The sequence below is a fragment of the Mauremys reevesii genome, linkage group 20 (assembly GCF_016161935.1).
Source record: "Mauremys reevesii isolate NIE-2019 linkage group 20, ASM1616193v1, whole genome shotgun sequence".
Taxonomy (NCBI): domain Eukaryota; kingdom Metazoa; phylum Chordata; order Testudines; family Geoemydidae; genus Mauremys; species Mauremys reevesii.
This window is the reverse complement of record NC_052642.1, coordinates 13,320,931-13,345,890: the sequence shown is the minus strand read 5'-3', so window position 1 is coordinate 13,345,890 and position 24,960 is coordinate 13,320,931. Positions and strand designations below refer to the sequence as shown.

The window sequence follows — 24,960 nt, the reverse complement described above, 5'->3', positions numbered from 1 at the left end:
CAATAGATAAAAACTTTTATATCATCAACATCCTAATTACAGAGGTCATTCTATTTAGTTTCCATTGGCATAAGCTACAGTTTAGGAAATCAAATCTAATGTCCTATCCTTTTCATGTCATGTACAAGAGAAAATAACATCATGCATTTTGAACAGCTTTACTCCATTATATCCAAACAGAACATACTTTTTCAGCAGCCTGGGATGACAGTTTGTTTATAAATGAAGAATCCTTCAAACGAGTGTGCGTTTCCAAAGAAAGCTTGACCTTCTAATGAAACAGAAATATGTTAATGTTTATAAAATACTTTTTATATTGTATTAGCACAAATTAATTATGTTATTAAGGATAGCTATAACATTAATTCCTAATATAGTCTGATCAACACCAGTAATATTTAACATGGAATGCTTGTAGTTATTCAAAACTATGTTCCAGTTTATCTGCTTGGCCACAAGATAACAGGAAAAACATTAATTTACTGCAGAAATGGCAAATATATCCCAACAGTCAAGGACCACACTGAGAAGAAAAATATTCTGCAAATGAAGGTCTAAAATTGTTTGGATTGGGTGAAAAATTTTGCACGTTTTTCACTAATCAAATTAAGGCGACCTGCCATTTGCTTTCCCCATAACAAATCTAAGAGACTCTTCAAAATGTCAGCATAAGCTTTGATTGCACTACCTGCGCTTTATCCAAGAGAGGTTCCAAACGCTCCCGAACTGCTTTCTCCACCTTGTCTGCCAGCTGTGTAGGAGAAGCACCTTCTGACCTATTTAAACAAAAAACGAAAACCAAAAAAAGTGATGATGCATTTTAATGAAAATCTGATGTGACAAAAGAACATAAACCCACTTTAAAAAACAGGGCCACATGAGAGATCTGCTACCAAATTTACTTCTGTGCATGACACCTTTAAACTGGATAATTACCTCAATTTTTGTATTTTCTCCATTTCTTCTCTACTAAATTCCGTTAGTTCCTTCGTCCTTCTTGAAGTTTCTGCATCAAGCCAAGCTAGTCTTCAGAAATGAAATAGCAAGACAGAGAAGTTAAGAAAATAAAACGCATGTTTGCATAGACTAATGAAATGATGTAAATTCAAGGTAAATGAAAACCTCCACAAAGAATCAACAATGTGAAGTTAAATATGTTAAATTTAAGGCAAGGAAAATCCTTGTTCTGTCTCCCAAAACATCTTTAAGTGAAACTTTGTTTGAGAGGCAGAGTTGTCTAGTGGACACAGCACAGATATGGAAGTTGAGAAATCTGGATTCTAAACCCTGCTCATTGACAGTGTATGACCTCTGTTGTGGCTCTGGTCCACCCTAAAAGATGGATAACATTTACGTACCTCACAGCAGTGTCAAGAGCTTTAATCAATTAATATTTGTGAAACAATAAGTTCCAGAGATCGCATGAAAGTGTTAGGTATTATTATTTCTTTCAAATACATAATGACGACCCTTCCTTTGTCCCTATAATTCCTCAGCTTTCCTAACACACTCTTTTCTTTAAATATTATAGTAGACATGGTACAGACGATTCTGACACATCTTGCAAAAGGGACAAGTGATTTTGAGTGCCTCAACTGTTGAGTGTCAAAGTTGAGCCCCCTTAAAAACAGACAATGTCAGAAAGTGCTGAATACCTGATCCCTGAAAGTCCTTTAAGGTGTCTCATATCGGGCAACCAAAAAAATCATTAGGCATACCTGAAAATCTTGACCTTAATTTCGTTATTGTGGTGGGCTAAATTCACTTATTCAAAATTACTTTAACCTAATTGGTATGTTATTGCAAAACCCAGTCTGGATTTCTTCCATGCTTATTTAAAGTTTAAAGGATGTTTAATTGTGTTTGCGTCATGGTACTAAGCAAGCTGCGGTCTCTGTATGCCAAACCCCATACCTTGTTTAATTCTGTTTAATGTTGGACTGTGACTGGGTTTTATTTAAAAAAAAACACACACATATACTTTTGGCCCATATATTCCACCTAATACAACATTTTTGGCACTGCAATGTAGAGCCTAAAGGGTTAATACATGCTCTGAAACTTGCATCTTGGCCAACAAACGATTTCAAAGTTAGTTTAAAATAAAAGTTTGTTTTAAAATTCTTAAATGTGTTGAGCTTGTTTGAGGTAAGCAAGAAAAGCAAAGTATTAATATTTTAGCTTTAAAACAATTAACCTCTGTATTTTTAAGTTATTATTTGTTTAATCATCTTTTTAACAAATGCTTTCTGTTTCTTTTTATTCTTTTATTTTGAGGTTTGCAGTTTGTGTGATTGGTAATAATTTTGCTGATTTAAAGAAAAAGGTATTTTTAAGAAAAAAGCAAAAAAGATAAAATTAAGTGTTTTAAATTGTTGGAGGTTAAGTTGCTATAGAAGACACATACTGAAACAAAGTCTTAGATAATCCTCTTGTTCCCAAAATGCTAGCTTAATTCAGGGCTGTTATTGCATTGACTAGGAATTTAATTTCAAACCAACAGAACCAAGGGCTGCTGCAACACCAAATGTTGTGATTTTTGTTGTTTTATGTTTTTGCAATGTTTTTCCCCCTGTTGTTGTTTTGTCTATGAAGTGTTTTCCCTTTGTTGTTTTTGCAGTTTTCTGGTGGTTTTGTTTTTGATGTCAATGATTTTTGTTGTTGTTCTCTGCATGTACGACAGCACTGTGCTAGTGTTGCGGGTTAGACTCCCAGAATGGGTTAAGTTGCCGTAATGCCAATGTTGTCCTCACAAATATCAATAGTAAAACAGGTGGGCAACTTCTGTCAGACTAAAAATGCCTGTGAATTTAACGCCTTTGCATTCCTGAGACGTTTGCAACACACAAAAGTGGCTCCAAAACAACATAACTTTGTTGCTTTTTTTAAAAAAGGAGACAATGCACCTGGGTAAGAATGCCATCAGGGCTAAAGTTTTTTCCCTCCAAGTAAGCAAGCTTAACTACTAGTGAATACAATTTTCATGGTTTGTGTAAATGAACAGCTTTAATTGTGTAAGTGGCAAAAAAATGGGGGGGGGAGTTTTGCCATGCTTACCCATTCTGGGCCCACAACCAAAGAAGAGATAAGAAACTGTTTGTTTAGAAACACCTTACAAACAACTTAAAACTGCTGCAGTTTTAAGTTTTCTTTTAGCTACAAATGAAGTAAGTTGTAAATTCTTAAGCTATGTTAATATCTGAAAGGTTTAATTGTAACTTTTGTAATATCTGATCAAGTAAGATTTGTAAATCTCAATTTTGGGATAAGGAATTTGCAAACTTTAAATTATAACCAAGCACCTTTTTCTTTTCTTTTTTTCTATATGCTTAAACTTTGTAATTGGTTTTATGAACAAGCATCCAATCCTAGATCGAATTGTTTCATAGAGAGCATTATGTTCTGATAACTAGGCCTACAAACTTACTCTAATTGTAAGCTCAACTGTAAAAAGTATGTGAAAGTTCATAAGATAGCACAATAATCTATAACAACAAATGTTGATGGGAAAAGGTACAAAAGAGGCAGAAAAACGGAATTAGTCAAAACAAGAAGGCCTACTGAGGTAACTCAAGGACTGTGTTAAGACCATGCTTGCTAAACAAGAAAATGTGGATCCGGAAATTAATGATTCAATATTGGTGTGTCAAATATTAGGCCTATTTAGCCAATGAAATAATGAGTGGACAAGCTATTCAATGTATCACTCCCTTTTTGGGGAAAAGATAGAAGAACAGATTGAGGCTAATGGAGCAAGCTTCACCATTATGGCTGCCACCCCACCATCTCCTGGATCACCAGAGCTTCTTTGTCCTAATCCCAAGCGATGTCCTGATCAGACATGACCAGAGAGGGACCCAGATGACATCACCACCACTGCTAGCTCCAGCAGAATCCCAAACACCAACTGTGTTTGATCAGACTTTAACAGCAGCAATGACGACAGCTCCAGCCCATCTCAATTAGTATCTTCTGTTTTCCCCAAAAGTATAGTTATTACCATCTTTGACCTCAAAGACTGTCAAACAAGAGGGCTCTTTTCCTTTTAAAATCTCTCCAGTTAAGGAAAGGGAACAAGAGATGTTGTTAAAGTGAGAACTTTACTTACTATTTTATATTTCAAATGTTTTAACCATTTCTCTTTCTTTTCTTTATATTTAATAAAAGGTTAAAAGAATGATTAACGGTGTTTGTGCCATGGTACTAAGCAGGCTGAGGTCTCTGTTCGCCAAACTCTGGACCTTATTTAACACTGTTTAATGTTGAACAATGACTGAGTTATGTTGATATATTTGGCCCATATATTCCATTTAAACACAACATTGCCTATCTCTGTATCCCTGTACTCAGGGAAAGTGAGCCTAGTGCCAACTGTGGAGCAGTCCTCAGAGTGGGGCAACTACTGGAGGTGCTGTGTAGGAATTACCAGGTTCCCTCCATGCTGTGGAAGAAGAGGAGGGAAAAAAAAATGAAGAATCTCCTGACATCCAGGAAGGGCTCAGAGGAGAGCGAATGAGCGTGTAAGACCCTTTACCTCCAATCAGGCAGGTAGGGAGTGAGCTGCAAGCCTAACTTGATTCCTTGCTGGGGTGGTGGGAGAAAGAGAGTGGAGAGGCTCCTCCCATTCCCTCACAAGAAGACGACTCCATGGTTCCATAGGACAGTTTTAAAAAGTGGTGTGGTTTAGCCTTTTATATGAAGAAGTGGCCTTAATTCAGTTTTTGCCTGACTAAAAAGCGTTAACCGTTTTACCCTCAAAATGTAATTAATTCCACAAAGTGAAAAGAAAAGATATATTTAGAAAAATAATATATTCTTGTTTGCATTTCTGGATAAAGATATCCAGGACAACCTGAGAGCTTCTTTTTCAATGGCTCCTAATCTTCCTTCTTCAGTTCCCTCTTTCTGCAAAGCTGACTGTTCTCTGCTGGAAGCTTTGGGACTAGCATTCATGTATCCCCAAGGAGCACTGTGAATGAGGAACATTTTTATATATATATAAATATGACTTTTTATATATACACAAGATTTCTGTTCATAGCAGGCAAAATTATTATACCAAAAATAGACTCAGTTAGGCCTCAGTCCTGCAAGAACTTGCACACACTTCAGTTTACTCACATCAGTAACCACACTGAACTGAAGGGGTGGAGGAAAGTGTTTGCAGGACCAGGACCTGAGTTAAAAAAAAATTGGACATTAACATGAGAAGCCTTGAATTTCCTCCTTTTTGTTAACATAGGGCCTGCAATGGGCTCCATGCAGAAGCAGAGTTACGCCCACATGGAACCCACTGCAGGATCAGGGTCCTAGTTACGTTAATGTGTTGTAGCTATCACTTGTTCACAGGAGTCTAGCTAACATTTTTTAAATAGTGGAAAAGGGAAATAAATTCAAAGAATCAAATTTAAGTTGTAACAACTTGCTTTGCCATCTTAGGATCTACTTTTCAAAAGCTTAACTCATATTCATTCTGTTATCAAATTCTGAATTAAACTTCAAATAATCTATATTAGAAATATGATGACTATTTAAAACATATATTTAAAAAAATGTTTTCTATACCAAATCAATTATTCAAGCATTTATTCCTGGACCCTGTAATAAATCAACACACTCTGCTTGTTAATCTGTAATGTGTAAGAACATGAGAATGGCCGTATTGAGTCAGACCAATGATCCATCTGGCCCAGTATCCTGTCTTCAAACAGTGACTGGGGCCAGATGCTTCAGAGGGAATGAACAGAACAGGGGTATTTCAAGTGATCCATCCCTTGTTGTCCAGTCCCTGCTTCTGGCAGTCATGGGTTGTTTCCTACCTTGTATTCAATTATCGATCCATGAGAGGACCTTCTCTCTTACTCCATGACTGCTTAGTTTGCTTACGACTCTTTGGTGAGGAACCTTGTCAAAAGCTTTATGAAAGTCCAAGTACACTATATCCACTGGATCACCCTTGACTACATGTTTCTTGACCCCCTTCAGAAAATTCTAGTAGATTGATGAGGCATGATTTTCCTTTACAAAAGCTGTTTTGACTCTTCTGCCCCCCACCTCCCCGAACACAATGTGTTCATCTATGCATCTGATAATTCTGTTCTTTACCATAGTTTCAATCAATCTGCCTGGTACTGATCTACAACTGCAAGTATGGCCTTTGGAGCTTTTTAAAAAAAAATTGTCATTACATTAGCTATCCTCCAGTCCTCTGATAGAAAGGATGATTTAAGTGATAGGTTATATATCACTGTTAGTAGTTCTACAATTTCATATCTGAGATCTTTCAGAACTCTTGGGAGAATATCATCAGATCCTGGTGTCTTATTACTGTTTAATTAATCAATTTATTCCAAAACTTCCTCTACTGACATCTCAATCTGGGACCGTTCCTTAGATCTGTCACCTAAAAAGAACAGCTCAGGTGCAGAGATCTCCCTCAGATCCTCTAGGGTGAAGACTAAAACCAAGAATTCATTTAGCCTCTTTGCAACAGTCTTGTCTTGTGTGGGGTTTTGTTTTTGTTTTTTTTAGCAGCTCAGTCATCCAGTAGCCCCACTGACTGCTTGACAGGCTTCCTGCTTCTGATGTACTCAAATTTTTACTGTTAGTTTTTGTGCCTTTGGCTAGTTGCTCTTCAAATTCTTTTTTGGCCTTCCTAATTATATTTTTACACTTGACTTGGCAGTTTATGCTCCTTGCTATTTTCTTCACTAAGATTTGACTTCCAAATAATAAAGGATGTCTTTTTGCCTCTAACTGCCTCTTACTTTATTGTTTAGCCGTGGGGGCATGTTTTTGGACCACTTACTGTTTTTGTTTTATTTGGGATATACAATTAGTTTGAGCCTCTATTATGGTGATTTTAAATCGTTTCCATGAAGCTTGCAGGCATTTCATTCATGACTGTTCTTTTTAAATTTCCATTTAACTAGCTTCCTCATTTTTGTGTAGTTCCCCTTTTTCAAGTTAAATGCTACTGTGGTAGGCTTCTTGGATATATCCACCCCACAAGGATGTTATATTTAATTACATTATGGTCACTACTAATGAGCAGTCCAGTTATATTCACCTCGTGGACTAGATCCTGTGCTCCATTTAGGATTAAATCCAGAATTGACTCTCCCCTTTTAGGTTCCAAGACTAGCTGTTCCAAGAAGCACCATTAAATGGTGTCTAGAAATTTCCAACTCTGCATGCCATCCTAAGGTGGCATGTACCCAATCCATATAGGGATATCTGAAATAACCCATTATTACTAGTTTTCTGTTTTTGTAGCCCCTCTAATCTCCCTGAGTATTTCACAATCACCATCCCAGTCAGGTAGTTGACAGCATATTCCCACTGCCATACTCTTATTGTTCAAGCATGGAATTTCTATCTGTAGAGATTCTATGGTCCAGTTTGATTCGTTTTAAGATTTTTACTATATTTGACTCTATGCTTTCTTTCACATTTAGTGCCATTTCCCCACCAGCACAACTTAATCTGTCATTCCTATACATATTTAGGACCCTGTTATTTCCGTATCCTATTGATTATCATTGTTCCAGCAAGTTTCTGTGATGCCTATTATATCAATACCCTCATTTAATACCAGGCACTGAAATTCAGCCATTTTAGTATTTAGACTTCTAGTAACTGTATACAAACACTTATAAAATTTGTCAATATTTAGTTGTCATTACAAATATAAAATGCCTGTCCCGCTTGAATGTTAACGTACCGTTTAGGTGAAGCAGGTGGGGATGTAGGATTTGGAGGTACCCAAGGCATTCTACTTTCCTTAACAAGTGGTTTGGTCTCTTTTAGCCTGAAAGCTACAGTGGTCTCTTGAAACCGGGCATGCTTTGCCTGAGGCTGCACAGGTCTCGATCTTGGAAGCTTACGAATTCCCTTTAAGACATATTAACATTCAAAAGATGTTCAGACGTTTAAAAATACATATCCCGCACTGTGGATCAGAATTTCTGTCTTAGGGTCAGGTCTAAGGGAGTGATTCTGCAGAGCTGAAGTCAATGGAGGTTTTAATACTGACTTTAATGAGAATATGAATGCACCCAAATAGAGTGTGGGCCCAACCCTGCATCCCTTACTCATGCAAACAATCCAACTGTTTTCAGTGGCAGTATTCACATGAGTAAGGGCTTTTTACATATGGGATATTTGTAGTACTGGGCCTGCTCAGGAGCAGAGCTATTTATTGATTTATTAGGACTTCTGCAGAAGGGAGTGGGACAACTAAAACACTGCTAAGGTTTATATTTACTAGGCTAAACTAGGAACTAGACAATTGTTCTACAGTGGGTAAATTCTGAAAGCTATTTTTCACTCACAGGCATGAACTATCCTGACGTCTGGTTGAAACACCTGGACTGAGTCACCATGTTATGAATTATTAAAATGCTTAACCTAGCTGCTCACAGGCCGTACTGATATTAATATAGTAAGAACAAATATATATAATTACACCAAATCTCCTGATTTTTCAGGCTGAGATGAGTGAGAAAAAAATCCATCCATAAATTCATCCAAAAATATCTATTTTCAATTTTTGGGCATTTTAGAATGCTTTTAAAGAAGGAAATGTCAGTAACATACAAAAAGAATGAATAAGTTTTCTTGCACCAAGGCGGCCATCTGCTGGTTGCAAATGGCATTTACTAAAACAAGCAAGTGGTTATATAATTACAAATAATTATTTTAATAAATAAATCATTAATGTCATGGGATGAAATATTTCAACTTTAAGTCCAAGATGAAAAACAGCAGTACAAATCAAATACCATACAAACACTTACTTGCACGCTAATTTTCTGCAGAATTGTTATGTTATTTCCAGTTATGCAATTTATTTCCAACTGGTGGTAGTGCTGCTTTTTTAGTGATTTTTTTAAGTGATCACAAGAGCAGAAATAACCAAGCAGCAAGGAAATGCAGAACACTCAGACTCAGGAATGGCCATCCAGGTCCAGTGGAGTAATCAGGTCATTTTTTCAGTGTTTGAAGTGAGGGTAGAGCATTTAGGACCTGATCCAATGGACACAGAAATCAACAAAAAGCCTCCCAGTGACTCCAACTGGCTTCCTCCTGAAACATGCCAAGTATTCTCCATTCCCCCTGAAATGAATGGAACTTTACACTAGTGCAGCTGAAAGCAGCTGGCTTTAATTGAATGTACCTATCTCAAAGGCAGTGTTAAAGCCCTTCCCTTTCTTTCATCACTCCATAACAACTACATTTATTAAGGATGCTAAACACCACTGACAACCCTAAAGACAACCATACTTCTGTCTGAAAATGTGCTACCTATTATTATTGCCAACATGAAACAGGATTCTCTCTTTTTCCCAATGCATTTACTAAAAGCGTTTCATAATACTTTGTAGATAGTCAATTTCACATTTCTGGCAGTTAGCTTTTTCTACATCCATGAGTGTTTCACAATGCAACAGAGTATAGAAAAAACTATTTTAAAAAACAGGAACGTGGTTATAAAGAGACAAAATCTGGCAGGGACACTCAGAGGCAGATGTAGAGTCTGAAACAGCTTTTAACTTAGTTTTTGAAAGTTACTTGGGTTCATGTTGATGGTGTCCCTTTAACAGTACCTTATATTAACTTAAAGCTCCCATAAGAGAAGAGGAAAGGGTACATTATTTTAAGTGTCACATTTGTACCTGTTGTTTGGCAGGTAATAATACACCTTTCTTTTTCAAAGGTCCACTTTCAAGCACAGGGGCTTTCTTCACAGCTCCAGCTCTCATCAATGCATCCTGACTTGTTTTTAAAACTGCATCTCTGTCTGAGGTGTGGGGGTCATGTCCTTGCTGGAATTCTTGATCTGATAAATCAGCATGACTGCTTCGCTTCTGTGCCAATGGAATATTTGCAACATGTTGATCTTCATCTATATAAATAATTAAAAATAAACCTTAGATTGGAAGCTCTTTGGAGCAGGGACTATCTTTCAGTTCTGTCTTTGCACAGTGGAGTCCTGGTCCATGACTGGGACTTCAATGCCCTACTGCACTACAAACAAACCACCACCACCACCACTTTGGTAAACTCCAAACATTTCCTTTGCCAAATAATATGCAAGCTGGTTCTCTGCTCTGCTTCAGTAAGCAGTTTATATGCTTGAAAGATTCTTGGTATTCAAGGCCACTTGAGGACTAGAAAGAGACAACAAACACTACTAGCAGCAGGAGACATGAAATTCAGTAGATAACTAGGGACATGTGCTCTCTTTAAATTAATGAAAAACAGGATCATCACACAGATTATACTCTCAGTAAGAAAGGAAAGGAAGTTAGAATATGCTACTCTAAGAAACAACCCTTTGAGGAAGACACTACATATAATTATACTAATGTTATAGTTTGGACTGCTTTCAGGATGTATCAAACTGCTTTAATTAAACCTCACAATAGAGAAGGAAAGTATAAGCCTGTATACAGAGAGGTTAAATGATTAACCCACGGTCACACAGTAAACCAGCGGCAAAGACAGAAATAAAACTCAGAACTCCAGATTGCCAGCTAATGCTAATTCTTCTTCTCTATGCCTTGAAACTAGGAGGAAGGAAAACGATAAAGTTACCATGTGAGGGGGAAAAAAGTCTTGAATTGAGAGATAGGTTCTTGGGTTTTTTGTCTCTCTCAAGCACAAAAACCTACACAAAACCAAGGAAATTCTGAGCTAAAGCTTTGACACCACCTTTCATTCAATCCAACTGTGTACAGACATTGCTGCATCTATGGTGCAGATTTCCCAACAGTGGGTAATCTTATATTCCACTACAATGTATTTCATAAATAGCTGTGTAGATAGTTAGATGTACTTTATATACACATCATTAGAATCAACTAGTAGAGAATCACCTCGGATATATACTGCAATATAGACATTTGAGGGTCTCTTTAGAAGAAAATCCAGCTGTGCTCCAAAGCAAAAATAAAAAAGTTTAAAACAGTGTGGCAAAGATATTTTTAGAAGAAAGTTAAATAATGAGGTTTAAGTTGGTACATGAAGCTGGAGATCCCTCTTATGGCAACAAGTTGTCATTTCATATGAAGCATTGAAGGAATTGTGTACCAAAGCTGCAGGGTTCTGGCAAGCACACCATGAGCAAGACGACACTCTTGTACCATGAATGGGCCATTCTGCTCCTCAGACAAAACATTTATTATGACAAGTCATTGCTGATCACTATGCGGCTTATAAATTAACCAATGAAATCCTTTTAATTAAGTATTCAGAACACATACCAGTCAGAAGTTTCCTAGCTACTGAAGGTTTTTTCTGATCTTGTCCAAGTCGCTTCTTTGAGATGGGTGGTTTCTTCTCTTTCTTTGGAGATGCAATCTGCTCTCTGGCTGGAAACATCTCGCTACTCACTGGAGATTTACCCTGAGATGCCGAGAGACATTTCTTCACTTTTTTGGGTGATCGTTTCTTCTCCAGCAGAGAATCCAAATCCTGCCACAATGTTTTTCATTTAAGTTAATCTCTCATTAAACTTAGTTTGTTAATGCTGGCAGACTGATGAGAAAAAACCTTGGAATTATAATTAATTTAATAATCATACGTGAAAATGCCTGTATCATTTACATCATTTTTTATTGACTAAATAGAGCATTTAAATGTAATAAACATTTGAAGAATATAAACTAGTTTGCACAAACAGATATTAGAGCACCATTGTGAAAAGAAAAGCATTTTATTGGATTTTAAAAAGCTGACAAGTCCTAAAAACTGCGCCCAGATGAATAATCCTAAAACAACTACTCAATGTTTGATGGTCAGTCCACATGGACACCAGTTAATATCACAAAAACACAGCACCACAATTGGCATTAACTGATACCTTTGTTGGCAAGTACTGAACGGGGCATGGAGACTGAATTACTCTCACTACTACAAGTAGACTTTCTAGGGCCATTTGGGAAAATAGCACAGGGAAGCTTGTACTTCTGCTGCCATGCTGTACCCATTTTGTTGCTAAAGAAAAGAGAATAAAGTCCCCAGGGAGGTCAAGACAGCATCTTTCACTAACACCGAATTAATTATTTTACTGAAGTCCATTTTCACACTGCCTCAATCACCTTCAGAAGCTAAATTAACTAAGTGGGGTCTTTAAACCTGAGAAGGGCTCTGAGAAGCTTCTGACAGGTCAGGTGGTTTTCTTGCTTACCTCCTAACAAGCAGCTCTGACCATTTCGGTGGGCACCATCAGTTCTTATTTTGAGTGTCCAGAAATCATTTGAACATTATAAAATCCTTATCTGATCAATAAACAAGGTAGCCTCCAACAGGTTAAGTATTTGTGATATTTACAGACACATAGTACTGGTGCTCAGATACTACGGTGATGGAGCCATGCAAGTACTCAGAGTATTTGATAAATAGTATATTGCTAGCTCAACATATCGCTTGCTTGCGTAACTCATCTGTAATAAGTACTGAAATGGTAATATCAATGAGACTTCTCTGGCCTTAAATTGAACACAGGCAAAAAAACAAATATCCATGATTGTGAGAAAAACCACAGGATAAAATTTTTGTGCCTTATTCTTGGCTTTCTCAGAACCTGCAACTCATGCTTCAGAAGTCTTCTGTGCTGAAGGCACATTAGGGGCATTCCAGAATGAGGCTTGGCATCAGGAGATATGGTTTTAGCAGACATTCCCCATAACCAGGCCACTACACCTCTGGTATAGATTATTCTTGCCAGAACCAGACTTGATACGTACGTCCTTGCTAAAAGGACCTGAAATTGGTCCTTCACATAGACAATTTGATATTCATCTAGAATCTACCTAACAAATAATCTCCCTATAAGTTAGTTGATTTAAAAATCGCTCTTAAAAAGTGGACCTGTGGCCAACAGATTAAAAGCCATCACCTTCCTTCCAGAGGGAAAGAAGGAAGACTTTTTCTAGCATGCTGTCATAAGCTGCCTACCATTTTTTCCCAATCCAAAGCAACAATGATTATCACTGCTTTCTGTAGGCAGTTTATAGCACTTTAAATAAAATTACAGACATTGTAATCATAATAATACTTTAAGGTGGTTAAGATATTTTCTAAAAATCTCTCATGGCTGCAGTGTCAGTTCAACACCTAAAATAAGCAACAACAAATAATCCACTTTTTTTAATGTGGCCCACAGAATCTTGATCAGTTTAAAAAATAATCACTTGGGGTTAAAGGTTACAACAGTAAGGCTGATTCTGAGAGTTTCTGTATTGTATCAACAGTAATACATAAGTATTTAAAAAATTTAGAGCTGCTCTTTTCCCACCATACACATTCCCAGTGAGCTTCTATTTGATAATCATATACATGGCAGAAATATCTCCAACCAAAGTGGTTATGGAACATAATGACGAAGTAAATTTTGCAGCTATATCTTTATCTACTAGCTAGGTTCTTATACTACCATCATTACAGCAGCCTCTGAAAGCCTTATAGCCACAAACCCTGGCAACTGCAACATGCACTTATTAAGCCCTATTTTTACTGGTAATATTTTATTCCCCTCCACCCATGTGTGATATAGTTTGCACCCAGAACTTAAATATTTCATCCAGTCTCTTCTACATCAGCTCTGAAGAAAAATTAAGCACTTTCCACACCTCAATTTGTAGCAGAATGTCTATGATGATGTCAGGAATGGAAGAATCCATTTCTAATTTGGCAGAACAGAGAGAGAGTTGTCGAATGAGATTGCCCAATTCCTTGTAATGCGCAGGAACCAGATGCTCTGATTGATCAGTAAATTGAGTGGCAAACACTTGCAAGGCACGAATTGCTCCTCTGTGGGCAGCTGCCACTCTGGACATGGCTCGAGACTGTGGCACAAAGGAAAGACATGGGTGATTAAATATGCAGCACTTTTCAAGTGACGTTATTCAGAGAATCGTTAGAAGAATTTCACTGACCATTTAAACTAACTATATTTTGCTCTCAGTTAATTGTGATGGAGACGTATCCACCCTTGTGATGAAATCTGGCAGCTGCTTAAGCAGTGCAGAAAAGGTTCATAGATTCTAAGGCCAGGAGGGACCACTGTGATCATCTTGTCTGACCTCCTGTATAACACACGCCATAGAACTTCCCCAAAGTAATTCCTAGAGCAGATATTTTAGAAAAACAATCAATTTTGATTTTAAAATGGTCAATGACAGAGACTCCACCATTATCCTTGGTAAACTGTCCCAATGATTAATAACTCCCACCATTAAAAATGTATGTCTTATTTCCAGTCTGAATTTTCAACTTTCAGCCATTGAATTTCTCTAGTAGATTGAAGAGCCCATTATTAAATATTTGTTCCCTGGGCATATACTGATACACTGTAATCAAGTCAGCCCTTAACTTTCTCTTTGTTAAACTAAATAGATTGTGCTCCTTGAGTCTATCACTGTAAAGCAGGGGTAGGCAACCTATGGCACGCGTGCTGAAGGCAGCACGCGAGCTGATTTTCAGTGGCACTCACAGTGCCCAGGTCCTGGCCACCGCTCAGGGGGGCTCTGCATTTTAATTTAATTTTAAATGAAGTTTCTTAAACACTTTAAAAACCTTATTTACTTTACATACAATAGTTTAGTTATATATTATAGACTTATAGAAAGATCTTCTAAAAACATTAAAATGTATTACTGGCACACGAAACCTTAAATTAGAGTGAATAAATGAAGACTCGGCACACCACTTCTGAAAGGTTGCCGACTCCTGCTGTAAAGGCATGTTTTCTAATCCTTGAATCATTCTTATGGCTCTTTGAACTCTCTTGAATTGTGGGCACCAAAACTGGACACAGTCTTCCAAGCAGCAGTCCCACCAGGGCCAAATGTAAAGTAAAATAACCTCTCTACTCCAACTCCAGGTTCCTCTGGTTATGCATCCTAGGATCACATTAGCTCTTTTGGCCACAATATCACACTGGGGGCTGATTATCCACTGAAACACCCAAATCTTTTCCAGAATCACTGCTTCCCAGGATAAAGTCCCCCATCCTGTAAGTTTGGCCTACATTCTTTGTTCATAGATGTACACATTTACATTTAGCTGTATTAAAGTGCATATTGTTTGTTTGCTGCCCATTTACCAAGCAATCCAGATTACTGTGAATCAGTGACCTGTCCTCATTGTTATTAACCAGCTCCTAATATTTTGTATCATCTGTAAACTTTATCAGTGATTATTTTACATTTTCTTCCAGGTCATTGATAAGGATATTAATAGCATAGGGCCAAGAACCGATCCCTGTAGGACCCTACTGGAAACATCCATTCAAGAATGATTCCTGGTTTACAGTTACATTTTTAGACCTGTCAGCCAGTCTTTAATCCATTTAATGTCTGCCATGTTAATTTTATTAGACAGACAAGATGGGTGAGGTAATATCTTTTATTGGACGAGCTTCTGTTGGTGAAAGAGACAAGCTTTCAAGCTTACACAGAGTTCCAATAAAACATATTACCTCACCCACCTTGTGTCTCTAATATCCTGGAACCAACATGGCTAAAACTACTCTGCATACCACTATGTTAATTTTATATCATTCTAGTTTTTTTAAATTAAAATGTTCTGTGGCAACAAGTCAAACACTTTACAGAAGTCTAAGTATATTATGTCAACATTATTACCTTTATCAACCAAGCTTGTAAACTCATTAAAATCTATAAATATAGATAGGATATCAAGTTAATTTGACAGGACCTATTTTCCAAAAACCCATGTTGACTTGCATCAATTACATCATCCGCCTTTAGTTTTTTATTAATCGAAGTTATACAGTCAATATACCAAATATTATGCTAGCCTGAACTAAAGCAGCTGAGTTATAGATATAAATCCAAGATGGAAGGTTGATGGGAACATTTAAAGTCTCAGAATACTTCTCCAATAATGTTGCACTTAAGGAGCCTTTGTAACTGATACCTAGAAACTGATTTAACCAAAAGATCATTCAAGATCCAAAACACTTGTTTTCAGAAAGATTCAATCCAAGTTCAATACATCTTACCTTCTTTGTGTGTTTGATTTTATGAGGACTCAGCTTCTCCAAGTCTTCCTGAATTTCTTTTACCTGTTTATTCAGAAAACAAAAATCACAGTCAGAACCAGCTGTGTGTGTGTGTGTATAGATTAAAGACAGGCCTGTGTTGTAAAGTTTAGGTCCAGATCCCAACTTTCCAATTCAGAGGTGTTTCGATGGCATTTTTGTTCATCCCATTATAATGGTAGGGCCCAGCCATGAAATTCAGATCCAAATTAGAACTTCCCTGAAGTTCAAAGGCTTTTGTTTCAGGCCAGTTCTATTGCATACAGAATACATCAGATTTTATATACATCCTTTTAAAAAATGATCTGTTCCTACCTGTTGCTGGAGGACATACAGCATCCGAGCAGACCGTGCAGCTTGCTCCTGCCTCCTAATGCGAACTCGTCGCTCTTCATCAGGATCCAAGATTTCTTCACGTCTCTCTGAAAAGTGTTATTTTTGCAAAATGCAGAGGTATAGGTCTTGACAACCTCTTGTTAAAGATTACAAATGAGTCAATATAGTGTCAAAACTAAAAAAAAAATTACCACTCCACCTCCCATGTGCCTCAACCCTGATGTACGCGAGTCACTTCTAACAAGCAACAGTTCTGACAACGATTGGTCTCTTTCCTGTAACTGCTAACAATGGTTCTAGCTGTGATGTGGTTTTTGTAATCTGAAGAGCTATCCAATAGGAACAGGACTAAGAGCATCACAAATGCATTTCACAGAAGCCATTAAATGGCAACAGTGTTTTATTTACTATCAACATGGCTTGGATTTGAAGCCATGTTATAAAGGTGAAAGTATCCATACCACCTTACTAATACCCTGAATGGATCATCCATTTAATTTTGTCTTCAAAAAAAAAAATTGTTTTTAAAATACACGCATGCACACACACACGCACAGAAATAAACACAAATTCAAGTCAAAGCATAAAACTGGGAGAAGAACAGAGAAACAAGCTAGAGTAACTCTACATAAAAAATAATGGTTGTGTCTTTCACCTCTTTTAGCCAGTTCTTCAATTTTCTGGATGCAACATCTCAGTTCTTTTTGCAGTCGTCTGACTTCCTGTGTACTTTTATCTTCGATTTTTTTCAGGCTTGGCTTGGGCCCTGGTCCTGGATCATGGGTGGGCGGCGAATCTGAAACAGGTGGCTTTAACTTGCCTCGATTTGGAGTGTAGAGATACACTTTTGCACCAGAGTCGGTAATCCCCATTTTGGAGGGTTGACCAAGTTGCTGATGATATTTCAAGCATGTCCGAGACTTTGATGCAGTCCTCTCTGCAGGATTTTCAGATACTTCGCTTTTACACTGCTCAGATGTCTGGGGGAACACGGATTTATTTTCAGCTTCTTTCACTTGTTCTTCCAGGTGTCTTCGTTTTACATCCCTTTTGGCTAAGTGGATGGCCAATTTTAGCTTCTCTTCAGATATGACTGAAAATGTGACAGAACTTCTTAAATTGGTGTCATCACCACCACCTAGATCTCGCTGACCATCAGGTGGCTTCAGCTTTTCTATTATAATTGGACGAGGGCTGGAGAATCTGACAGCCAAGTTCTCTGGAGCTGCAGGAACGTTTCTATTAAACTGGAGCTGTTCCACAGATTAAACAAAAAGTCCACATTATGTAGCATATTTCACAGATGATGCACCTCGAACATAAAGTAATAAGAACAAATGTAACTCCCTTCACAGTACAATTTATCATATCACCACGCAGATAATAGCTACTTTAGTCCTAAAGCATCCTTCCCACTCAAACAAAGGGCCAAATAGTTAAAGGTTGTTAGGCATCTAGCTGCATTTTTAGGTGTCTAGTGAGGTTTTCAAAAGTGTTTAGGTGCCTAGTTCCAACTGAAATCAAAAGAAACCTTTAAAAATCTAGCCCAAAGAGCTTTGGCACAGGACACTGTCATAATAAATATTTAAAACATTATAAAAGCAAAATCATCACAGGCAGTACTTACAGGTGAAAAGGAAGGGGTGAAGACAGGTATTTACAGTTATTCATTTTCATCTGTAGATTTCAAAGCACTTTACAAAAGAAGGGTAAATATCATGCCAATGGATGCTGGTGACACATGAAAGTAATCAGGCAAACTTGACACTACAGCTGTGCACAGAACCAGCGTCAGGAAGTAGGTTAAGCTTATCATATTATAAAATAGGATGACAAACCCAACCCAGAGAAGTCATCACTGCAGAAGTCAAATAATACCTGTGTCTGGAGGGTCCTCGCTTCATTCTTTTCTGCTTGGATACTGGATGCAAATGGATCATAGGATGTGGCTGGTTTGCTTGGTCCCATCACATTGAATAGAATATAAGGATACCAAAAATCCACAGTCACCTGTAAACTGGCCTCTGCTAAAATTATACAAGTAGACAAGATGTTTGGGTGTGGGGTTTTGTGTTTAAAAATAAGACAAGCTATTACATTGTCAGGCCTTAACAGGCAAAACACTCACTTGTGGAAGTAATTTTGAGAACATGCTCTTTGTAGTGGTACAAGCTGGAAGCAAAGTGGGGGATATATTCACATTTTCTGATGTACTAGATACAGCTTACATTCTTCTTTCACACTCCCAAGTAACTGGCTGTAAAGCAACATTACAGACTGTGAAGGGAATGCTCACATTAGCAGCCATAAGGAGAATACAGGGTTAAGGAAGAACTTTTGCAGCTGTTATTACTAGAACAAGAAAACTGTGGTGTACGGAAAAGAGGTGGGTGGAAAAAAACTCTGTTTTCTCAAACTTGCCCCAAATTTTTAACCATAAGAGAGAGATAGCATAAAGTACGGAATATACTGTTGCCAGAAGCAGGTAGACCAATAGAGAGCACACATCTGGATAACTTACATTTCCTTCAGTGAAAAGGGAAATAAAATAAAAATAATGGATCATGAAGCCCTGATATATAAACTCACCTGCAATTACTTCTAGCTGGAGCTGAGGGCTCCTGAGGGTCCCCTAAATTCAAACAATTTCAAGATCAGGTATAATGACTTTGTTTCTTTCCCTAAATCACAGACTCCCTTACTCTGCTCCCCAGCTCCTCTGGACATTACCTCTTCTCTATTTCTTCCAATCATGCTGCCCACTGTTGGAGCAAGTGCCAGTTCCTCTGCAGCTCCTGCCAGGGTTACTCTGCTCACATGAATTTTTATATTCCTCCATATATCATGTGAAAACAAATATTTCTTCCTTGCCTGTAACAGTTAATTCCACTCCACCTTTACTACCATTTATAACCAAACTACGTAAAGATAAAGACTCCACTTCTGAATCAACTTCAATTTCCCTCCTTCTCTATTTCAAAGCCCTGTACAATTCCACCCTGCTCCATTTCGCAGCAATCCTGGGCTGGAAGGGACCTGGAGAGGTCGTCTAGTCCAGCCCCTCAGCTCGTACACGCCAACCCCTCCTCGTCCCTATTTTCTCCTGATTGTTCCCTGCCTCCTTCCCTCCCCTCCCAACGCGCCGTCCTTTCGCAACACCCATTGCCCTTGGAGAGCCTCCCACCTAGGACTCGCCAAGCCCCCTCCCACTAACAACTCCGGAGGGCCCACAGGTGCTAGGAAGCGTCCCGGCTATAGGGGCCGCACCTCAGGTATGGAAGGCGCGGGACCCACTGGGGCCTGCAGGCCGCAGTCTCGGGGCGGTCCCTGCAGTGGGGGAGCAGCGGAGCGAAGGGGGTGAGAGCGCACGGCGCGTGGGGGGCTGAGGGGCAGGAGCCCTGGCCCAGACCCAAGGCGAGGACACGGGGCCCGGGTGCTGAGGGAAGCAGGGGGGAGGCAGGGCCCAGGGACCCGCCGCTCTGAAAGGAAAGCGGGGAGCGGAGGTCCCGGGGCGTTGGCCAGGGAGGCGACCCAGGGGCTCCCTGCCGCCCCGCTCCGAGCCCAGGCGCAGGATGGCGCAGGGCACCGCGGACCCCGGCTTCCCACAGTGGGGGATGGGGGCGGGACACCCACCGCAGCGGGGGACTTGGTGAAGCGCGGCGGTTCAAACTCGCCCCATGACAACCGCCGCCGCTACCGTGGGGGCTGCCGGGAAAGGTAAGGGTGCCCGGAGTGGCCAATCCTAACCGCACGTGTCCTTTCACGGCTGCCGTAGGCGAGTCTGTCCCTTCAAGCCCCGCCCCGGGCGGTGGTGCTTAGTGCGCAGGCGTGCTGCCGGCCCGGACGCGAGTAGCACTAGCACGTTGGGGCTGCAGCAGGATCATGGGCTGGGAGGAGAAGGCGGCGCGCGGCTATAGCGAGTTCGTGCAGGCGGCCCAGCAGAGCCGCGGCCGGCCCGTCTTCGCCTTCTTCTCCGGGGACAAGGATGCCCAGGGCCGGAGCTGGTGCCCGGACTGCGTCACTGGTGAGTCCGGAGGGGAACCCGCCCCCCCTTCGTAGGGCCTGGGCCCCCGCTCCCTTCTCCATACCGAGCCGTCTCCTCCAGCCTCCCCCTCCCGCATCCCTGAGGCTCCCTTCTCTTCTGCCCCACCCCGGCTAGCTCCTTCCCAGCTGTTCCCCCCCTCCCCTCCCCTCCCCCCATGGGTACCTGGCAGCTGTATCGCATACCTGCGTGCCTCGGAGTGCCTGACCCCCTTTTTCTGTTTCTCACGCGATGTGGCCTCTGAAGGCGATCTGTAGTTGTTGCCCATAACCTTGGGGTGAGGGGGAGAGATTCTCGAGCAGAGCTCGCTCATCCTTGCCCACTCGTTTATGTAGTCTATACAAGACACTGCCGCTCTCTCTCTCTCCGGTGCCTACCTCCCCATAGTGCTCCAACTGTGGTCCCCAACCACAAGTTATTACCGCCAGCGGTATTACACATCCCCTTGTCAAATCTCCTTGAATGATGAAACTCTGCTCCCTTAGATTACATACCCGTGAATGGAATTTAAACTTGCCCTGCAGTGTGGGCTACTTAAGCTGCCTACCCTGGCACTTGAACTTGGCCAGATGCTGGTTTATGAGCAGTTAATTTATCCCTAATATACCAAGGTATTGCAAAAGAGGGACTTCACATAGGATTCCTTAGCAGTAGAAAACCGACCTGGCTTGATGGCAGTTATGGACTTGTAATTCCCTATGAATTCTTCAGCATCATGTACACTTGATGTACGTATGGTAGTACTCACTGAGCTAAGTATGTTGCTGCTTGGAGGAGTTTATAATCCCAGGATATACAGACAAGGAGACAAAGTCTTGGGGAAAAACAAGGAGGACTTCAGAAGCAACTTAAATAGGTGCTGAGGAAGTTCAAGCAAGTTGTACCATACACAGGAGGCTGAGTAGAGGAAAGCATGGTGACTAGTGCATGAAGCAGACAAATGAGCAGCAGAGGTGACAGCATAAGATGCCACAACTGTAAAATATTAATACTGTTATGTAAACTTAACTAGAAAATTCTGTACTCTTTAGCTGAACCAGTCGTGCGGAGTGAATTAAATAGCCTGCCTGATGGAGCTGTATTCATATACTGCCAAGTCGGAGACCGAGCCTAGTAAGTGCTAAAAAAAAGTTACATGTTTTAATGGCTTCTCGTGCTCATTTTGTTTAAATAATTCTTTAGTTCTAATAGACTTAAATACTGTCCCATAAAACTATCTTAAGTCATATGTTCAAACTATTCTCAGTGAGCTGGTCCAGACAGTGGGAAACCATATCCATCTCAAATGTCTAAACTAGTCTGTAAATCTAATTACCCTTACCCTCATCCAGAGGACTTGTAAAAACTTGTTACCTTTATGCCTAGGATCATCCCTCATCACAGTAGTATAACAGTTGAACTGAACATTTAAGCCTCCTAATCTAAGTGCAGCCATTTTGTGCTTGTTAAACAAAATACTTTAAATTCAAAGTTTGGACTTCGAGTGGTATTTAGAATGCAGAGAATTAGCCATCTGAAAGTTGCAGAACACCTCGTGGCTAATGTTGCAGCAGTTAATATTGATTTGATCCAGAATTCTTTGCAATTTACATTTCTACTTATTTTGGTGGTAGCTGTATGCATTAAGAATACAGAATCCGATTTCCCATAGGCTTTCAATAGTACTGATTATGCAAGAAATAGTAAAAGTTATCTTACCCTCCAAACAGAATGTAGAACTTTTGCATAAATTTAACTAATCAACTCTTTCAAAACAGCTGGAAAGACCCCAACAATGAGTTCCGAAAGAATCTGAAAGTAACTGCAGTGCCAACACTACTTAAATATGGGACAGTGAGTATTTTATTATTTGAATTTGTATACACTAAAGTGAGATGAAAAACAAGCTTGAGCCTGGCAGAGTGAACCAGGTGCCTTGCACTCCACTGTTCTGCTGAAGGATTCAGGAAAATTTATTCCTGACCTACAGTAGCCGGGCAATTCCATTCTGGAAACTCTAAAGAGACAAACCATTGGAGGCTGTGTGTTGAAAATGGAACGAGGCCACAAAAGCATAATTGGCGTTCTTAACCTTTGTACTTTATGCTGTTTTACTACTATTTGGGAAAAGGTGAGCAAGAAAGCTGGGGGATATGGAGGGGGGTAGAGTAAATTAATCTTCTGAACTGGACATCATAAATTTCTGCAGCAGTTTCAAACACCTATTTCACTTGTATAGGACATCTAGAAAAACCTACAAAGTAGAGACATAAGTTGGCTCTCTCTCTAGTTAAGAGTTCAGTACCATTATGCTGAGCAAGGAACTCTGTAAAAAGACTTGACACTTTGAACTCTTTTCTTGAAACCACTTTTTTTTTCTTTCAGCCTCAGAAGTTGGTAGAAGAAGAATGTCTTAACAGAGAGCTTCTGCGCATGTTGTTTACTGAAGATTAAGTTTTCTCTTTAGTCAATCATTTATCTAGAAAGTAGATACCCATTATCTTCAAGCTGCTGGCCATTTTCATTTAAAGGAGCCGTCATGTATTGCCTTATCTCCATTCATACTTTAAACTGTCAAGAGCATTAGCTGAGTGACCAAAATAAATGCCATGAAACTGCTGGTACAGAGCATGGGAAGGGATTTTGCAACACTAGAAAACTGACCCTTGTGCTGAATTAAACTCGTACTTGCAACAAATTGTGTTGAGCAATCTTTTCAACAGGCTGAACACTCTCTATGGATCAATAGAGGAAGTGTTTAAGAAACAGGCAGACTCAATCATTGGATGGGTAAGGCCATCTAACTTATTGAAGGCTACTTGCAAGAAAATACTTGCTTACTTCTTAACTTAAATATTTAACTATCCTGTAGAAATAAAGGTCCATAGCTGTAGCTCAACACTACCTATGACTGAAGTAAAAGTGCCTCTTTCCTTAGAAAATAGGAATAAGGGCAGACTGTGTTTTTTAACCTCAATAGGTGATTGTTTATTATTCTACATTACTTTACGTACCACATTACAATGTCCTCTTTTGATTCTCTACTTACAGGAGTGACTTAGTCTCTCTATAAAGGAATGCAGTCAGAATGTCCAGTGGGCTACTCATGGGGAAATAGTGCAAGCCCAACCTTTGCAAAGTCTTTTTACTCTAACTAGAATGATCCCTTTACCAGACTCCCTCAACTGTCCTGCTTCTTAGAACACCTACCCCACCTGGAGATTTTAATTAAAAGTGGAAGAACCACCAGAGACTCAGTCCATTTATGACTTAAGTGCAAGGGGTACAATATATAAATCCCTTCTAGTCTTATTTCTAATTTCACTCTTTAGTAGATTTTACTTACAGTTTAGTGATAGCTGTTTTATTTAGGTACAGATTCAATATTAAAATAAGTAAATTGACTGTAAACTTCTGCTCTAAATATTACATGTGGGGAAATTCTGTGCCAAAAAATGCTGCACACAATATTTTAAAATTCTTCAAATTTTATGTAAAAATACTACAACATAATCATACCAGTTTCAATTATTTTGGTAATTTATTTCAAAATACCTGTCAGCAAGTATGTCTGTAAAAACAGACACACACAAATCCCCGTAGTAATGGGGAGTTAAACTCCTATAATAGGTCCCTGCCCAGCTTGGGGGGGAACAACATCCATCCCTATCCCCAAGAGCCTAGCCCTGCCCCCTCCTGCCCCCCCACCCCCCACACACACCTGAGATGCTTGCACCCCTTCTCCTCCAGAGCCCAGCTGTTGGGCTGCCCAGCCCAGATACCCACACCCCTTCCCCACAATTTAACTCATGTCTCCCCCCTGACCAGCTGCCCACCCCTGAAAGCCCAGGGATCCACACAAAGAAACAGCCAGATGCATAGTCCCAGGCTTGGGTGGATTTTCCTCTGTGCCACTGCCTCCTTCCCTCAGGGCATCTGGGGAACTGCAGCTGCTGGGAACTCTTTTCCCCTCCCTCCCCCCCTAGTGTCTTCAGTAGGTGTGAGCTAGGCTCTGCCTGGTTCAGTGCCCACTAGTGGCAGCCAGCAGCATTGCAGCCTAGTTCTGCTGGGGAAAAGCAAAGTCTTTGCAGAAATGTTTTTTGTGCCAATTGCGCACTGGTGTAGAATTACCCCAGAAATAAAATGTGGTAGAGAATTAAAGGCGATACACTTAACTCAGAGTACCAACTGCCATGATAATCTCTCTAATCTTCCTGTCTCACAGTTCACTGCTGTAATGTAGTCATCTCTCTGTATTGTGCTTTGCAGATGGGTGGCCTACTAACAACTGTTGACTCATCTTTTAAAAAGCTTGTCTTGCTCATTCATTCCTCACAAGCATGTGCACAGAGAAAGATTGATAAACAGACCGTGTATAGATTTTAAGCATTAACTTAAAGGCCAACAGTTTTTAGAAGGTAGGGTCACTCCACAGCAGTGGATGTGAGGATGAAATTCAGATGTATGTTTTGATTTTTCATAAGTCAACCTACCAGAGTTATTCTAGAAATCCTTAACAGAAGGAACATGC

At 39.8% G+C, this 24,960-nt stretch overlaps 2 protein-coding genes across 8 annotated transcripts in view; one reads left to right on the top strand and one right to left on the bottom strand.

The window, feature by feature from the left end:
* The window catches only part of KIAA0753 (KIAA0753 ortholog), a 31,928-nt gene extending 11,743 nt beyond the window's left edge, over positions 1-20,185 (bottom strand). Inside the window, exons 1-16 of one of the 7 annotated variants that reach the window (XM_039507571.1) lie at positions 20,042-20,180; positions 19,139-19,279; positions 18,998-19,040; positions 18,537-18,665; positions 18,287-18,435; positions 17,064-17,661; positions 16,388-16,494; positions 16,034-16,096; positions 13,638-13,853; positions 11,268-11,478; positions 9,678-9,907; positions 7,724-7,893; positions 4,853-4,969; positions 937-1,026; positions 689-776; positions 188-271 (exon numbers count right to left, since the gene is read on the bottom strand). In XM_039507571.1, the coding sequence (XP_039363505.1) occupies positions 188-271; positions 689-776; positions 937-1,026; positions 4,853-4,969; positions 7,724-7,893; positions 9,678-9,907; positions 11,268-11,478; positions 13,638-13,853; positions 16,034-16,096; positions 16,388-16,494; positions 17,064-17,661; positions 18,287-18,376 (2,064 nt within the window). In that variant the 5' untranslated portion in view covers positions 18,377-18,435; positions 18,537-18,665; positions 18,998-19,040; positions 19,139-19,279; positions 20,042-20,180. Of the gene's footprint in view, positions 1-187; positions 272-688; positions 777-936; positions 1,027-4,852; positions 4,970-7,723; positions 7,896-9,677; positions 9,908-11,267; positions 11,479-13,637; positions 13,854-16,033; positions 16,097-16,387; positions 16,495-17,063; positions 17,662-18,286; positions 18,436-18,536; positions 18,666-18,997; positions 19,041-19,138; positions 19,280-20,041 lie in introns of all 7 variants that reach the window. The other 6 variants (XM_039507576.1, XM_039507570.1, XM_039507574.1 and 3 more) reach the window with 6 other exon arrangements.
* Positions 20,186-20,216: 31 nt separating this feature from the next.
* Positions 20,217-23,675, top strand: TXNDC17 (thioredoxin domain containing 17). The gene is made up of 4 exons (XM_039507578.1): positions 20,217-20,432; positions 21,482-21,563; positions 22,208-22,283; positions 22,815-23,675. Exons 1-4 carry the CDS (start codon positions 20,291-20,293, stop codon positions 22,881-22,883), a joined length of 369 nt encoding a protein of 122 aa, XP_039363512.1. The 5' UTR covers positions 20,217-20,290; the 3' UTR covers positions 22,884-23,675.
* The last annotated feature ends 1,285 nt before the right edge of the window (positions 23,676-24,960 follow it).

Excerpts from the sequence above, each read along its gene's own strand:
- TXNDC17 (XM_039507578.1), top strand. The coding sequence starts at position 20,291 with ATGGGCTGGGAGGAGAAGGCGGCGCGCGGCTATAGCGAGTTCGTGCAG. Across the intron at positions 20,433-21,481 it reads GTGCCCGGACTGCGTCACTG|CTGAACCAGTCGTGCGGAGT; the intron begins GTGAGTCCGGAG and ends TGTACTCTTTAG. Across the intron at positions 21,564-22,207 it reads CAAGTCGGAGACCGAGCCTA|CTGGAAAGACCCCAACAATG; the intron begins GTAAGTGCTAAA and ends CTTTCAAAACAG.